Source organism: Balaenoptera ricei, chromosome 16 (assembly GCF_028023285.1).
Source record: "Balaenoptera ricei isolate mBalRic1 chromosome 16, mBalRic1.hap2, whole genome shotgun sequence".
Taxonomy (NCBI): domain Eukaryota; kingdom Metazoa; phylum Chordata; class Mammalia; order Artiodactyla; family Balaenopteridae; genus Balaenoptera; species Balaenoptera ricei.
Genome location: NC_082654.1, coordinates 35,746,566 through 35,764,570, shown reverse-complemented (window position 1 = coordinate 35,764,570; position 18,005 = coordinate 35,746,566). Strand labels below are relative to the sequence as shown.

General features: G+C 35.0%; 1 protein-coding gene across 3 annotated transcripts in view; it reads left to right on the top strand.

The window, feature by feature from the left end:
- Positions 1-18,005, top strand: part of HECTD2 (HECT domain E3 ubiquitin protein ligase 2) — a 77,522-nt gene that overhangs the window by 54,662 nt on the left and 4,855 nt on the right. Inside the window, exons 12-18 of one of the 3 annotated variants that reach the window (XM_059899212.1) lie at positions 262-369; positions 1,196-1,328; positions 2,218-2,306; positions 5,710-5,868; positions 9,109-9,183; positions 9,885-9,972; positions 10,060-10,166. In XM_059899212.1, the coding sequence (XP_059755195.1) occupies positions 262-369; positions 1,196-1,328; positions 2,218-2,306; positions 5,710-5,868; positions 9,109-9,183; positions 9,885-9,972; positions 10,060-10,166 (759 nt within the window). Of the gene's footprint in view, positions 1-261; positions 370-1,195; positions 1,329-2,217; positions 2,307-5,700; positions 5,869-9,108; positions 9,184-9,884; positions 9,973-10,059; positions 10,167-18,005 lie in introns of those variants that run through there. The other 2 variants (XM_059899213.1, XR_009497880.1) reach the window with 2 other exon arrangements.

Here is an 18,005-nt window from a genome sequence, read left to right as displayed (position 1 = left end):
AGTAATGTAACATTATTTTACTAAAGAAGATGAATTATTTTAGGTCCTCCATTTTGGATCCCCTTCGGTTATCATTGTCCCCAAATGAAATAATTGTAGGGCATTTTCATAAATCAAAATTTGTATAATCGAGTTTATGAAATTGTTTATGAGAGATGGCAAAGAGAAGAATATAAGTGATTTTTCCTGAAGTGTTTAAATGTTTTAAATGAGATTATAGTTTAAGTATAAATGAAAATGTTTGCTTTCTTTTTTAATTAGCAAAGTCTGGTGGATAAAGTGTCTCGAAGACAGAGACCTGATATGAATATGTTATTTCTAAATATGAAAGTAAGGCGGACACATCTGGTCAGCGATTCTCTTGATGAGGTATCGATCATTTATTCCAGAATAGTATTATTTGATTAAAGCTTTAAATAAATTTGATAATATGGCTTATTACTAAAATCTTAGTAAGCTATCTTTTGTTTCTGTATGCCAGTAGTGTGCTTGCTTATATTTTGATACCATAGTTAAAAACAGTTCTGTATTCACAATTAAGCCTTATGTTCATTTTTATATGTTTATTAGTGGCTTGTTGTTAAATCTTCAGAAAAGAATTTCATATAGAACACTTAAATGTATGTTTCTGAATATATAACTTAGATTCTAGACCACCTTTGTTAACTGGTTGGGTGTGTAACAAGTCATTTTAACTTCTCCAGACCTCAGATTACTCATCTAGAAGTCTGATCTACAAGGATATCTTGGGTCTATTTAGGGTCAAACATACTTTGATTGTATGTATATGTATTGTAGAGCTTCATGCATGTACAGTTCTTTAGCCAGATCTTCATGTGGCTATTATAAGATAATATTTGATTTAGTTATGTGATTTTTTTAAAGTTTGGCATTGAAGGCAAGTTCAAAGGAAATGAACTACTTTGTACTGTATTCTGCTAAATTAAAATCTTGGAGACAATATGGTGCTGGGAGACAGTAACCTTGGGCAAGCTACCTGACCTCTCTAATTCTGTTCCTTGATCTCTACAACAAACATTACCACACCTGGCTAATACAGTGTTGGGAGATGAATGAATGGATGGATGGAGTTTTGTGACATTGTAAATAAGATAATACATATTCCAAAATTTAAAAAGTTAATTTCCTTTTTACTGCCCTTTGTTCTCCTCTACTTTATAATTTCTTCAAATAGTTAACCCGGAAAAGAGCAGACTTGAAAAAGAAGTTGAAAGTTACGTTTGTAGGGGAAGCTGGTTTGGATATGGGCGGCTTGACTAAGGAATGGTTCCTTCTTCTAATTCGCCAAATTTTTCATCCAGATTATGGTGAGTAGTTAATTTTTATGAAAGTGTTTTCTCCCTAATTGTTAGATTCAAGTAGTCACTCTTATTTTTAATCTGCCCTATGATTTTACAGATTTTTTTGTCAACCATAAATGTTGAATGATTTTTTAAAGACTGTTAGTTACATTTTTTAAATTGACCAAATTTATGAACATAATATTCATTATCTATCTTACTGGGAATCCTACACAAAATGTATTTGCAAGGAAGCATCCACATGTTTTCTGACTAAGCCAAATGCATGAAAATTTGTCACTGAAATAAAAAGAACATTCAAAATTCAAAAACAGAACTATAGTTTGCTCTTCACTAATATTCGAAGTCTCTTTCATTAAAAAATGAGCCATTTTAATAAGTAAGAATCATTAAATAAACCTTTGAAATTTAATTAGATTTTATTTAGAGAAAACACCTATATAATCCTTAGTATCGTTAAATGTTTTTCTTCAAAAGAGAGTTTTAAGTGTTTTTCTTATTCTTTATTTTTCTTAATTTGGTATATATGTATATACAGCATCTCTCTGGTAATGGGAAATAGAGATGACAGAGATAAATTGAAATCTCCAGATAATCCTCAAAATTAATTTTGATCATAACTTATAAAGTATAAAACTATAGTTTTTATAAATCAACTGATTAGTTTCTGTCTTTTTACCCTGTTTCTACCCTTGGTTCAAGATACCAGTGAACAATAAAGTGCTCTTGCAAATTCTTTGGACATGTATTTGATACATTTTAACATGAAAGGTAGTTTGTAACAGAACTATTGCTGAAATGTTTTGGCTTCTAATAGATGAGATGCCATGTACATGTTTACTGCTCTGATTTTTTTAATCAATCATATTGATGAAATTATGCTTCTATTTTCCAGGCATGTTTATGTATCATAAGGATTCATACTGCCATTGGTTTAGCAGCTTTAAATGTGATAACTATTCTGAATTCCGATTGGTTGGAATTGTATCCTTTAAACTTTCCACTAGGAGGTGCTAGTAGACTAGAGATTTTTAAGAATTTTATCTGAATTTTGGAAAACTATTAATAAGCATTTTATTCAGATTAAACAGTCTTGTCAAATTACTAGTAGATTTTTCCGTAATCTTTATTATTTTGTAATATCACAGCTATGTAATATCATCAGATTTAGTTAATTGGAAGGAGTGACTGAATTATTCACACTGTTCTCTGAAAACCTTATCTCAAAATAAATATTATTTCCTATTTCATATATAACCTAAATTGTCAGAAATTTAAGACATTTTTTAAAAGTCATAGTATCTTTCCTATTCATAATGAACTATTTTTCTGTTAGTTCTTTCACTTTGTGCTTATTTCACCCAGTTTTCTAAATTGAAATCATGGAAATTAAGTCTAACACTTAACGTGGCCTCAAATCCTGGGACATCCATAAAAAATTAAAAGTTGAATGGAATGGGAACATTTAAAGCATCCGGCATTATTTTATAGTGTTTTTTAAAATTATATAAATGTCTATGCCATCCTCTGATCCCTATCAGGTGTGTTGGAGAGGGCACTCCTGCATTGGGTGGGAGATTGGACAGGATGCCTTCTGCATTCATTTTTAAATTCTAAAAAATATAATTGTGGAAGAAAGGAGGGAAGAATAAATAAATAAGCAAACACTGGGGATACATAGGTTAAAAGAAGGAAAAAAACTCTACCTTTAAGAAGCTTACCATCTAGACAGACAGATGACCACCAATGCAGGGTAGTCTGTTCTCAGAGTCAAATGACCATTTGGCATTAAGTGCTGAAGAGTTCTGAGAAGGAAACGATTCAGTGTATTCCTCCCAAACTTGAAAATGGAACCAGTATATTTGATTAACACAGGACTGGAGAGAGTAGGACATAGACTGGGAGAAAGGCTGGGAACAAGTCAGCATTGAGCTGGCCCTGTTACAGAGCAATGTGGAGGTCCACTTGATGGGAGCAGAGGGTACTCCGAGAGTTATGGAAGGTGCTGGCAAAAGAAGAATTAAGAGCCATCTGATGGAGGGCTTTGAATGTCTGTCTTTTGCATTTGTTGGAGTAAATCCTGAAGAATGTATATGAAAATCGAGAGGCTGGATGGAAGAAAAGGTGGTGAGGAAAACCACACATTGTGATGGTAAACTTAATCTGAAATTTTGTGTGTGTTGTCGTATCTAAAGGTCCAAAGTGCTAAGCCCACAGTAAGGAACGTTTAACAATTATTAGACTCCTGCTTTTACTCTCTTATCTACAGTAGTCACTTGTTGAATATTTCAACTTCATTGAAGGCCTGAGTCATTGATGCTTCTCACCACACTAGGAGCTATTTGAATTTCCTGATAAATATGTTTGTCATTACTTTACGTTCTTATCATGGCTTAGATTTGGCTGATATTTTGACTTTCTAATATTTGTAATAAAGTATTAGCTCTTATACCACATTTTTAGAGTGGTATATGTAATATTGTGAATTTGCTTTTTGTGTTTTTTTTTTTTTGCAGTAGGCATTAGTTTCTATTCAATCATTACCCAAAAGAGCATATTAAGTGTACTTACATGTTGTATATTACAAGTTAAACAATTAATCTAAAATTAAATTATAGCCACTGTTATCTCATTATTATGTGTATTTATCTCACACACACAAAAAAACTATAGAAAGTAAGATTGATGCCCTAAACAGCATGATAATATATACAAAAAATGTGGGATGACAGTGGATTGTGATCACGTAAGTGGTTGAGAGATCTGTCAAAGGTGAGGAGAACAAAAAATTGAGAAGTAACAGGTATGATGATTTAGAAAATATAGTTGGTTCCATACATAGTTCCAGTTTCTAAATTTCAGGACCAAAGATTTATTGTTCTAGTAGCTCTCACAGTATTGTATTTCTAATATAATTATTTTAAAATATTAAGGCCTTGGAGTTTACAAGAAGTGTTATAGTAAAACCTATAGAAATAATTATAAAATGTTTTGAAGATTGCACGAAGAGCCATAATCTAACAGTTTTTTAGGAGTAGAATTACCAAAGGGACACTGGAACTAAGGGTAGGGGTGACATAATATAGTGCAGGGTTTTCAAAGTCTGCTCTGTTTGCACCACATGACACTTAAGTGGCTCCAGCAGAATTCCCACATCCCCACCCCTGCTTCAACCAGAGCAACTTGATTTAGTGCGAAATGCAGCATGATTCTTCTGCGTATGGAAGTGCCCTGAAGCAGATCCTATGAACCTACTTCCTCATCTGTTAAAAACCTTCCTTCAAGGTTATAATTTTTTTTGTAATTTTTAATGAAAAATGCTTAGAACTTGTCACTATAGTAGATGATCATAAATGGTAACTACAGTAGTATCATGCTTATTACTGTTATTGCTATTATCACAATTACAGGCATATATTAGAACTTCATTTCAGTATCTTTACCCTAGAACACATTGCTCAGTCTCTGTTGATATGGTTACCTGTAAAATCACATATCTATTCCTTAAATTATTATTAGCCTTCATTCTGCCTTAGCAAATTAAAATATTGGCTGTCTTCTAATCTTTTAAATTGTTTTCAATAATTTATCCAGCCCATATATTTAGATTTCCTTTTAAGTCAATAAAATTTGACTTCCTTAAGAACTTGATATTATAATGTTTATTTGACAGTTGAAATATTATGAAATTTGATCTAAAACACCTTTTATAGCAAATGGATAAATTACATTCTGCTATATAACTGATAAACAAAATACAATTGGGCAAAGTTTATAAATATAACATCTGTAGCTTTTTAACTTTAACACTTTGAGTAAACTCCAAGTAATAAGTCTTTCAAGTATTACTGTGGCAGATTAATTGTCCTGTTAGCTTATCAGTAGTGCATGTGTATGTAGACGTCTGTGTGTGTGTATCCATAGGCCTACTCAATACAGCTCTCTCTACATAGCCTGTGTTTAGTTTTAAAATAGCCAAAATGATCACCAAAATCCATGGTGTTGTTCTGCAGTGAGTTCTGAATAAATTGCTGCTGCTTATGAAATCACCTACATCTTTGTTTAAATTTAGAAAGTTTTCTTATATGTTAAGTACTTTATAGAAATGTATGAAATTGCTATCTATTGTGACCTTAGATAAACTTTTCTAGGGAAATCATTAAATACTCTCGCCCGAACCTCTCCTTTTTACATGATTTTTGGTAATTATCAACATATTATGTAGAATAAAGGGAAAATAAATGAAAGGAAAGAGGAAGTATGTGGGATTAATTAGAAAGTCAGTGTTAGATCTGAAAGAAGTATGCAAGAAATAGACTGATGCATAATTCAAAACTCATTTGTTGTCATGGATTTTATGTTAATGCTTAACATTTAGTATGCATAGCTTATGGGACTAGCTGTTTATAACAGCATTACTTTGGATATTCGTTTCCCCCCCTGCTGCTACAAGAAATTATTGAGCCCTCCCATCGTTCCTAATGACCAAAGTATGCCAGTAGGCATCTGCAGTGTTACCACCGATGACCTGTGTCAAATTATGCCTGTAAGTATAAAGTCGTTTAGCATCTTATCCGTTAATTCTAGATCATCTCTCTTCTACTGTAGTCTCTCTCCTCCTAACGCTATTCTTATGTTTAAATATGGTTTCCCTCTACCTTTGTAACCCATCTCCTTTTTTGTCTAATTTTCTCCTTCCTTATAGAGACACATAACCCGCTTTGCAGCACTTCTAAGTTCCTCTAACATAGTAGAACAGGCTTTGAGTCAGGGGCAGAGATTTGAATCCAGCCTCTGCCACGTATTAGCTCTGTGAATTTGGATAAGTTGTTTATGTTTATGAGCTCTAGTTTCCTTATGTGAACAATGGGATAGTAAAACTTCCATACTGGGAAGATTACGTGAGATAATAAAGTACTTAGTACTTGATTGCTCCTGTGGATTCTTATTAACGTGTCACTATGCAATATCGTTAACAACATCTGCAACACCATCCCTGAATGAAATTAATGAATTTCACAGGCCTGTCTCTGATAACATTCCTCAATTCAGAAATTAGATTTCCAATCATCAAGTTTAATCCAGTGTTAAAATTTAGTAGAAGAATGGATAGTATACACATCATCCTGAAAATCCCCTACAGTAATAATGCTTTTTACAGCTGGGTTTTGATAGCCATTGGTCAGCAGAGAATTCTCCATAATATTCTTAGTAAGTACCTGGATGTGGATTAAGGACCTGTTTAAATATCTCTGTGTTTGAATGGTCAAATGAGTTTGGTGTAGGGTTGGAACCTTCCTATCAAAGTTGAGAAACCTCTCCAGAACATGTGACTAATTAGAAAACCATTCTTCATGTGATATCAGACACATTTTTGGAAGTTGGTTTGGATTCTTTCAGATTAAAAGCCTAAATCTATATTTTTATAAGACTCAGTAGTTGGAAAAAATTACAAAAGGTATAGAGCAGACTCTACTTAAGAAACTGAAAGATTTGCCCTTTATAGTCTTGTATTTTGGCCACACACTACCTGTGAGCCCTGGACGATTCAATTAATTTCCTTATTTGTGTAACAATGGGAGTTACTGTTATATCTATACACTGAAATATATACTAGTTAGTATATAATATATATATACTAATGGCTGAGCTACCTTCTCATTTAGATTTCTGTGATTTTTTTAGTCCCATATATGCAGTTTTTGTCAGATCTTTTACCAATAAATTTCCTAATTTTATTATTGGTTTTTACCAATAAATTGTCTAATTTTATAATTAAAGCTATTTGAATTTGACTCATTTAGATCCAGGTTTTTTAAATTAATAATAATGGATATTTTATGAATGACTATACCAATACGTTGTTTTATATTATGGAGCTGAAGGTGATGCTGAGTTAATTTCATATTCTTATATTGCCTCTTTAATAGTGAATCAAGATTGTGCATATTCTATGAGATCAACTGTAGAAAAAACTGAGTCTCTATGCATGCATGAATAAAGATTGAAAGGAAGCAAGAAAACTGCCGTGTTAGGATAGTGGAATGTGGGGAATTTATTTTAAAATTTAAAAATGGATTATTGATTTATTAATGGCATCTATTAAAAATTAACACCTAATTCCCATTTCATATATGGTAAAATATGTCTATAAAAAAGTTTTAAGTGCTTTTTTATTCAGTACTTTGTTTACCATTTGTATTTGTACACTATGTGTTTTAAGAAGAGTAAACAGGAAAGCAAAGGGAAACCTATAGTGATACATTTCTTAATTTAAACACAGTATCTGTGAATAAGGACAAAAAATACAGAAAGTAAGCAAAATATTCAATGATGGAGCCTTCAATAAATATAGTGTTAATAGGCCAGTGCTTTTCGATGACCATGTTAATGAAAACTCCATTGGCTCTATAGAGATGGATCCATGACTCAAAGCATCAGAACTGTCCAGCAGCAGCAACAAATCTTCCCCACACAGCCTTGTGAAAATTACCCTTGAGGATTTTAGTTGAGAATGGAGGAGAGGCTAAGTGTAACCTTGAATCAGGAACTGCAATAGCTCTTTTCTTTTTGCTTAAGTCACTCTCAAATATGCTCTATTAAATAATACCAGGGTATTCAAACAGTGTGTAAAACCAGTAGCCTGTATCTTCACACACTCTTAATTTTACATTTACAAAATTATGAAGATGTTGAACTATATGGGTAATTAATATTTTAGAGATAACATATTACAGTTAAGAGTCTAAGTACAGATAAACAACAACAACAACAAATCAACAGAAATTGGGTTTTGAAAATACAAAGGCTGGGAATAAAAGGCACTACAGTCCTGAATAAAGCAGATCTGAGTATATAACTTTACTACCTAATTGACTTTGTATTTTATCATTAAAAATTTAATCTTTGAAAGATGGTAAATACTTTCCATTAGATTCATCTACTAGTCCTTTGAATTGTTTAAAAAACTGCAAATCTCCCAATTATAATTTTCAGCATCCATAATTTTATTAATAATTGAAACAAATGATGAAAATCATATCGGAACCTATGCCAGCCTAGATTTGTTTTAAAATTTCTTATTTTAATGGAATGGAAATTTTAATATGTAAAGTGTATAAGATCATTCTAACCATGCTGTTCCTTATCTTTTCTACTAATATTTAAAATAAATTAAAAACCTTTTTTTCCTAAAACCTGAAATTGTAAAAAATACTGGCTTAGTTTTTCTATTTTTCAATCTCTGTTCAGGGAAATCATGAGTTACAATGTAGGAAAATATTTCCTCCAGTGTTCTCAAGTTGTTCTTGGGAGAGGAAGGCACCGTAACTGAAATGTAAAAACCACTTAACATGTATGAACTGTGTATTTTTATGTTTAAAAGCTGAATCCTAAAACATTAACAGAGTTTTTTAAGAATATAAACTGAAAGTGAGAAATACTGCAAATTCATAAACAGTGATGTTACAGATAGCAGTGAATTATGATGGAAACTGTACTCTTAGCTCACTGAATAAGAATAGACCCCAGAATTATGCCTCTGTGGGTATAACTGGGTATTTTCCTTTATGTGACCTTTTCCAATAAATTTTTCCAAGCCTTTTACATGGTAGAAATCATTAACCAGCATTTTGTGCCCTGGAAAAAAATATATCAGATATCATTATTTCAAAGTCTGAGTTTATCTACTCTGTCTCACATGTAACTGAACTGTAGTAGATCTGCTTAACTATTTTGGGTAGTACTATTTGATTTAAAAACACAGATAACAGATTTCTCATTATAGGAGTTGGCCCATGGATTAAGTGAACTCCTGTCATATGAAGGCAATGTTGAAGAAGATTTCTATTCAACATTTCAGGTATCCTTAAGGGCAAATAGCTTTCTGTTAACCAGGTATTTCATATGTGAAAAATACCCTTTGTTACCATACACCCATCATTAGAAAAGATGAACAAGGACTGATCAGTACATACCACCCCCTATCTTAAAGGATCTTAACCTGATAAAGTAGAGATAGAGAAGCAGACACATATAGGTGAGCAGTCAAGGAAAGTGCTTAAAGAACGTCAGCAAGGGTGAGCGTACTCTGCCACGCACCTGGCCTATGCCCTTGACTCAGTTACTTTCTCAGAGCTTTTCAGCTTCTAAAAACAAGCCTCTTCTGTCGCTTCAATGCAAGAAGTTAGAAGCAGAAGCTAATCGATCAGACCAAAACTCTCTCATTTCCACTCCCCTGACAATAATCAGGAGGTGGAAGTTATAGTAATCCACATGACTCCAAAGACCTGAGTGCTTCCCTAAATGGCCGTGCAAATTTTGTTAACATCAGTAAAGTATTTAACTGTATTCAAGAGGGTTAAGGCCCTACTCTTTTACCCTGAAATGCTTTCACGAGTCTATTCTTAATACAAATATCACAAAAGCCTAGCCATTCTGTAGTTTGTATATTTAGAAGAGGGGGGAAAATGTTTTCTTTTTAAATTTTACAAACCTGTTCACTGAAGTCTGTTAACATATCAGCCATACCAATAAATATGCTGTGTTGGAATCTCCCATCAGGTGTTTCAAGAAGAATTCGGCATAATTAAGTCCTATAATTTAAAGCCAGGTGGTGATAAAATTCCAGTTACCAATCAAAATAGGAAAGGTAAGTTAAAACACGATTTCTTAATTAAAGCGCATTAGTGTTTGCCATTTACTTTTACTATTTAACAGATATAAAATTGTTTTCCAGAATATGTACAGCTTTATATTGACTTTCTTCTCAACAAATCCATCTATAAGCAGTTTGCTGCATTTTATTATGGATTTCATAGTGTGTGTGCTTCAAATGCCCTAATGGTGAGTTTAAAACTTCATGCTTTCAGTTAGGTTTTGTAATACTATGATATTGACAAATAATTCCTTAAATATTTTAGTAGATAGGCTTTTAAAATTTAAAAAAAAAAGCTTTCTCTTTTTTTTTTTCTTGAGGAAAATAATAAAGATTTTTTTAACATCTTCATTGGAGTATAATTGCTTCACAAAGGTGTGTTAGTTTTTGCTTTATAACAAAGTGAATCAGCTACACATATACATATATCCCCATATCTCCTCCCTCTTGCGTCTCCCTCCCACCCTCCCTATCGCACCCCTCTAGGTGGTCACAAAGCACCAAGCTGATCTCCCTGTGCTGTGCGGCTGCTTCCCACTAGCTAGCTATTTTACGTTTGGTAGTGTGTATATGTCAATGCTACTCTCTCACTTCGTCCCAGCTTACCCTTCCCCCTCCCCGTGTCCTCAAGTCCATTCTCTACGTCTGCGTCTTTATTCCTGCCCTGCCTCTAGGTTCTTCAGAACCTTTTTTTTTTCTTTTTTTAGAATCCATATATATGTGTTAGCATACGGTATTTGTTTTTCTCCTTCTGACTTACTTCACTCTGTATGACAGTCTCTAGGTCCATCCACCTCACTACAAATAACTCAATTTCGTTTCGTTTTATGACTGAGTAATATTCCATTGTATATATGTGCCACATCTTCTTTATCCATTCATCTGTCAATGGACACTTAGGTTGCTTCCATGTCCTGACTATTGTAAATAGAACACTGCAATGAACGTTGTGGTAAATGACTCTTTTTGAATTATGGTTTTCTCAGGGTATATGCTCAGTAGTGGGATTGCTGGGTCATATGGTAGTTCTATTTTTAGTTTTTTAAGGAACCTCCATACTGTTCTCCATAGTGGCTGTATCACTTTACATTCCCACCAATAGTGCAAGAGTGTTCCCTTTTCTCCACACCCTCTCCAGCATTTATTGTTTGTAGATTTTTTGATGATGGCCATTTTGACTGGTGTGAGGTGATACTTCACTGTAGTTTTGATTTGCATTTCTCTAATGATTAGTGATGTTGAGCATCCTTTCATGTGTTTGTTGGCAATCTGTATATCTTCTTGGGAGAAATGTCTATTTAGGTCTCCTGCCCATTTTTGGACTGGGTTGTTTGTTTTTTTGATATTGAGCTGCATGAGCTGCTTGTATATTTTGGAGATTAATCCTTTGTCAGTTGCTTCATTTGCAAATATTTTCTCCCATTCTGAGGGTTGTCTTTTCATCTTGTTTATGGTTTCCTTTGCTGTGCAAAAGCTTTGAAGTTTCATTAGGTCCCATTTGTTTATTTTTGTTTTTATTTCCATTTCTGTAGGAGGTGGCTCAAAAAGGATCTTGCTGTGATTTATGTCATAGAGTGTTCTGTCTGTGTTTTCCTCTAAGAGTTTTATAGTGTCTGGCCTTACATTTAGGTCTTTAATCCCTTTTGAGTTTATTTTTGTGTATGGTGTTAGTGAGTGTTCTAATTTCATCCTTTTACATGTAGCTGTCCAGTTTTCCCAGCACCACTTATTGAAGAGGCTGTCTTTTCTCCATGGTATAGTCTTGCCTCCTTTATCAAAGATAAGGTGACCATATGTGCGTGGGTGTATCTCTGGTCTTTCTATCCTGTTCCATTGATCTATATTTCTGTTTTTGTGCCAGTGCCATACTGCCTTGATTACTGTAGCTTTGTAGTATAGTCTGAAGTCAGGGAGCCTGATTCCTCCAGCTCTGTTTTTCTTTCTCAAGATTACTTTGGCTATTCGGGGTCTTTTGTGTTTCCATACAAACTGTGAAATTTTTTGTTCTAGTTCTGTGAAAAAATGCCATTGGTAGTTTGATAGGGATTCCACTGAATCTGTAGATTGCTTTGGGTAGTATAGTCATTTTCACAATGTTGATTCTTCCAATCCAAGAACAAGGTATATCTCTCCATCTGTTTGTATCATCTTTAATTTCTTTCATCAGTGTCTTATAGTTTTCTGCATACAGGTCTTTTGTCTCCTTAGGTAGATTTATTCCTAGGTATTTTATTCTTTTTGTTGCAATGGTAAATGGGAGAGTTTCCTTAATTTCTCTTGCAGATTTTTCATCATTAGTGTATAGGAATGCAAGAGACTTCTGTGCATTAATTTTGTATCCTGCTACTTTACCAAATTCATTGATTAGCTCTAGTAGTTTTCTGGTAGCATCTTTAGGATTCTCTATGTATAGTATCATGTCATCTGCAAACAGTGACAGTTTTACATCTTCTTTTCCAATTTGTATTCCTTTTATTTCTTTTTCTTCCCTGATTGCTGTGGCTAAAACTTCCAAAACTATGTTGAATAATAGTGGTGAGAGTGGGCAACCTTGTCTTGTTCCTGATCTTAGTGGAAATGGTTTCAGTTTTTCACCATTGAGAACGATGTTGGCTGTGGGTTTGTCATATATGGCCTTTAGTATGTTGAGGTAAGTTCCCTCTATGCTTACTTTCTGGAGGGTTTTTATCATAAAGAGGTGTCGATTTAAATATGACAAAGGATCTGAATACACATTTTTCCAAGTAAAATACACAAATGTTCAAGGGCATATGAAAAGATTCTGGATATCATTAGTCATCAAGGAGATGCAAATCAAAACCACAGTGAGATTCCACTTGACAACAATTAGGATGGCTAAAATCAAAAAGTGAGGCAATAAGTTTTATCGAGGATACACGGAGAAATTTGAACTCTCATATGGGGTGGAATGAAGATAAAATGGCAAAGCTGCTCTGGATAAAGGTCTGGGAGATCCTCAAATATTAAACCTAGAATTATCATATGACCCATCAATCCCACCTAGGTACATGCTCAAGAAAATGAAAACACATGTTTGATCAAAACTTATATATGAATTTTATAGTAATGTGATTCATAGTAAGCAAAAGGGAGAAACATCCAAATGTCCATTAACAGGTGAATAAATAAACAACATGTTTTATCCAATCAGTAGAATATTATTCTGACATAAAACAAAGGAAATATTCACGCATAGTTGTCTCTTGAAGAAATTATGCTGAGTGAATGAAGTCCTTCAAAAGGCCATGTATAATTCTTTTAATATGAAAGAGCAGAATATGGAAATAGAAAGTAGAGGTAGTGGTTTTCTAGGCTGGGGGACTGGAGGAGGAGGACAAGAAGATTAGCAGTGATAGCTAAAGGGCAGAGGAGTTTCTTTTTGAAGTAACAAAAATCGTCACAAATTGTGGTGATAGTTGTGTGTATCTGCAAATATACTGAAACCATTAAAATGTACACTTAATGGATACCTTCTAAAGTAAGTGCATTATATCTCCATAAAGCTGTTCAAATAAATCAATGCATGAAGTATTTTGCAATGCAAAAAAAAAAAAAAAACAGAGGTGTTGAATTTTGTTGAAAGCTTTTTCCGCATCTATTGAGATGATCATATGGTTTTTGTCCTTCAGTTTGTTAATACGGTTTATCACATTGATTGATTTGCACATATTGAAGAATCCTTGTATTCCTGGAATAAACCCCACTTGATCATGGTGTATGATCCTATCAATGTGCTGTTGGATTCTGTTTGCTAGTATTTTGTTGAGGATTTTTGCATCTATGTTCATCAGTGATACTGGCCTGTAGTTTTCTTTTTTTGTGACATCTTTGTCTGGTTTTGGTATCAGGGTGATGGTGGCGTTGTAGTATGAGTTTGGGAGTGTTCCTTCCTCTGCCGTATCTTGGAAGAGTTTGAGAGGGATAGGTGTTAGCTCTTCTCTAAATGTTTGATAGAATTCACCTGTGAAGCCATCTGGTCCTGGGCTTTTGTTTGTTGGAAGATTTTTAATCACAGTTTCAATTTCAGTGCTTGTGATTGGTCTGTTTATATTTTCTATTTCTTCCTGGTTCAGTCTCAGAAGGTTGTGCTTTTCTCAGAATTTGTCCATTTCTTCCAGGTTGTCCATTGTATTGGCATATAGTTGCTTGTAGTAATCTCTCACGATCCTTTTATTTCTGCAGTGTCAGTTGTTACTTCTCCTTTTTCATTTCTAATTCTATTGATTTGAGTCTTCTCCCTTTTTTTCTTGATGAGTCTGGCTAGTGGTTTATCAATTTTGTTTATCTTCTCAAAGAACCAGCTTTTAGTTTTATTGATATTTGCTATCATTTCCTTCATTTCTTTTTCATTTATTTCTGATCTGACCTTTATGATTTCTTTCCTTCTGCTAACTTTGGGGTTTTTTTTTTGTTCTTCTTTCTCTAATTGCTTTAGGTGTAAGGTTAGGCTGTTTATTTGAGATGTTTCTTGTTTCTTGACGTAGGATTGTATTGCTATAAACTTCCCTCTTAGAACTGCTTTTGCTGCATCCCATACGTTTTGGGTCATCGTGTTTTCATTGTCATTTGTTTCTAGGTATTTTTTGATTTCCTCTTTGATTTCTTCAGTGATCTCTTGGTTATTTAGTAGTGTATTGTTTAGCCTCCATGTGTTTCTATTTTTTACAGTTTTTTTCCTGTAATTGACACAGGTAGCATTGTGGTCGGAAAAGATACTTGATACGATTTCAATTTTCTTAAATTTACCAAAGCTTGATTTGTGACCCAAGATATGATCTATCCTGGAGAATGTTCCATGAGCACTTGAGAAGAAAGTGTATTCTGTTGTTTTTGGATGGAATGTCCTATAAATATCAATTAAGTCCATCTTATTTAATGTATCATTTAAAGCTTGTGTTTCCTTATTTATTTTCATTTTGGATGATCTGTCCATTGTGAAAGTGGGGTGTTAAAGTTCCCTACTATTATTGTGTTACTGTCGATTTCCCCTTTTATGGCTGTTAACATTTGCCTTATGTATTGAGGTGCTCCTATGTTGGGTGCATAAATATTTACAAGTGTTATATCTTCTTGGATTCATCCCTTGATCATTAGGTAGTGTCCTTCTTTGTCTCTTGTAATAGTCTTTATTTTAATGTCTATTTTGTCTGATAGGAGAATTGCTACTCCAGCTTTCATTTGATTTCCATTTGCATGGAATATCTTTTTCCATCCCCTCACTTTCAGTCTGTATGTTTCCCTAGGTGTGGAGTAGGTCTCTTGTAGACAGCATATATACGGGTCTTGTTTTTGTATCCATTCAGCCAGTCTGTGTCTTTTGGTTGGAGCATTTAATCCATTTACATTTAAGGTAATTATCGATATGTATGTTCCTATTCCCATTTTCTTAATTGTCTTGGGTTTGTTATTGTAGGTCTTTTCCTTCTCTTGTGTTTCCTGCCTAGAGAAGTTCCTTTAGCATTTGTTGCAAAGCTGGTTTGGTGGTGCTGAATTCTCTTAGCTTTTGCTTGTCTGTAAAGGTTTTAATTTCTCTGTCGAATCTGAATGACATCCTTGCTGGATAGAGTAATCTTGGTTGTAGGATTTTCCCTTTCATCACTTTAAATATATCCTGCCACTCCCTTCTGGCTTGCAGAGTTTCTGCTGAAAGATGAGCTGTTAACCTTATGGGGATTCCCTTGTATGTTATTTGTTGCTTTTCCCTTGCTGCTTTTAATATTTTTTCTTTGTATTTAATTTTTGTTAGTTTGATTAATATGTGTCTTGGCATGTTTCTCCTTGGATTTATCCTATATGGGACTTTTTACACTTCCTGGATTTGATTGACTATTTCCTTTCCCATGTTAGGGAAGTTTTCAGCTATAATCTCTTCAAATAGTTTCTCAGACCCTTTCTTTTTCCCTTCTTCTTCTGGGGCCCCTATAATTCAAATGTTGGTGCGTTTAATGTTGTCCCAGAGGTCTCTGAGACTGTCCTCAATTCTTTTCATTCTTTTTTCTTTATTCTGCTCTGCAGTAGTTATTTCCACTATTTTATCTTCCAGGTCACTTATCCATTCTTCTGCCTCAGTTATTCTCCTGTTGCTTCCTTCTAGAGAATTTGTAATTTCATTTATTGTGTTGTTCATCGTTGTTTGTTTGCTCTTTAGTTCTTCTAGGTCCTTGTTAAACATTTCTTGTATTTTCTCCATTCTGTTTCCAAGATTTTGGATCATCTTTACTGTCATTACTCTGAATTCTTTTTCAGGTAGACTGCCTATTTTTTCTCTTCATTTAAACCCTCTTCTGGTGGGTTTTTACCTTTCTCCTTCATCTGCTGTGTATTTCTCTGTCTTCTCATTTTGCTTAACTTCCTGTGTTTGGCATCTCCTTTTCACAGGCTGCACGTTCATAGTTCCCATTGTTTTTGGTGTCTGCCCCCAGTGGCTGAGGTTGGTTCAGTGGGTTGTGTAGGCTTCCTGGTGGAGGGAACTGGTGCCTGTGTTCTGGTGGGTGAGGCTGGATCTTGTCTTTCTGGTGGGCAGGGCCACGTCCGGTGGTGTGTTTTGGGGTGTCTGTGACTTTATTATGATTTTAGGCAGCCTCTCTGCTAATGGATGGGGCTGTGTTCCTGTCTTGCTAGTTGTTTGGCATAGGGTGTCCAGCACTGTAGCTTGCTGGTCGTTGAGTGGAGCTGGGTCTTAGCATTGAGATGGAGATCTCTGGGAGAGCTTTCGCCATTTGATATTACGTGGAGCTGGGAGGTCTCTGGTGGACCAGTGTCCTGAACTCGGCTCTCCCACCTCAGAGACTCAGGCCTGATAACCCGGCCGGAGCACCAAGACCCTGTCAGCCGCACGGTTAAAAAGAGTTCCACAGATATGGCTTGAAGTCTATAGACAAATCATCGATCATCAACTTGTATTGTCCTCTTCCCTCACAGTCTGGATACAAACCTCCAAGCTCATGTAGATTGATGGCAGAATTCAGTCCCTTGTGGTTGTGGACTAAAGTTCCCATTTCCTTGAAGACTTGGATCGGGTGACTCCCAGCTCTCTCCGATTCTCTCACATGCTCCCCTCCATTTCAAAGCCAGCAGCAACATGTACTTGGAAACTCTCTGGCTTCCTCTTTGGCTACCAGCCTGTGAAGACTCTTTTCTTCTTTTCTTTTCCTTTGTGCTTAGTCTTGTTTCACTTGCTCACAGGGTGCCACGTGGGGAAGACTCGCACCAGGCACTTCACAGCAGGGTCCCTAGTCAGTTTTCTAGTTTTTAAAGGCAGAGCTAGAAATAAAAATAGTTCTCTCATTTCAGCCTTAATTTTCTAAAGGGAAAAAAGACCAGTCAACTCCATTCCCTCCCCACCCCACTCCACCTTACACTATGTCTTATACTATGTCTTTTAAGGCTTTAAAAAATTTCCCCAAGCAGAGTGGATGAAGAGAGCCCAAGGGCTGCAGGTCTTTAATACTGTGGGGCAAAGCACAGAAAATAGTCAACAATAAGCTCCAGGGCAAAAGCCACAACTTCTGACTGTTTAAGGAACAGGTTTATAACTGCTTCCTGCCTCTTCAGGGGTCCCCCCAGCAACTCTTGAGTTGCCTTTTACCTGCAGGATGTAGTTTGTCAACAGAGTCATGGTGGACTCCAGTTGGTTTGACTTTTTCTTAGCCGTGTGAGTATGGGTCAGTTGCTGTTGAGAACACTATGTCGGAAATGTCATAAGATAAAAGCGTAGTTTTCTCTTCACCACTGCTCCCCTGGGCACACTCCATCAAGCCATTTGTACCTCCATGCAGTTTTATGAGGGGGGTTGGGAGCAAGGTCTTCAATGTGAATTATTTTGCACAGGAGAGAGCTTGTTTTAGAGTGATCTTTGTCACATGTTTATTGAAAGTACCTTTGAAAATGGAGCACCTGTTGATTTCTAATTGAGTTTTGTCCGTGACGCCCTGTAGTTATGGGGGTGGAGGGAGGGAAAATAAATAAATAGCATAGCAGGTCTCTGTTTTTAAATTGTAATCTCT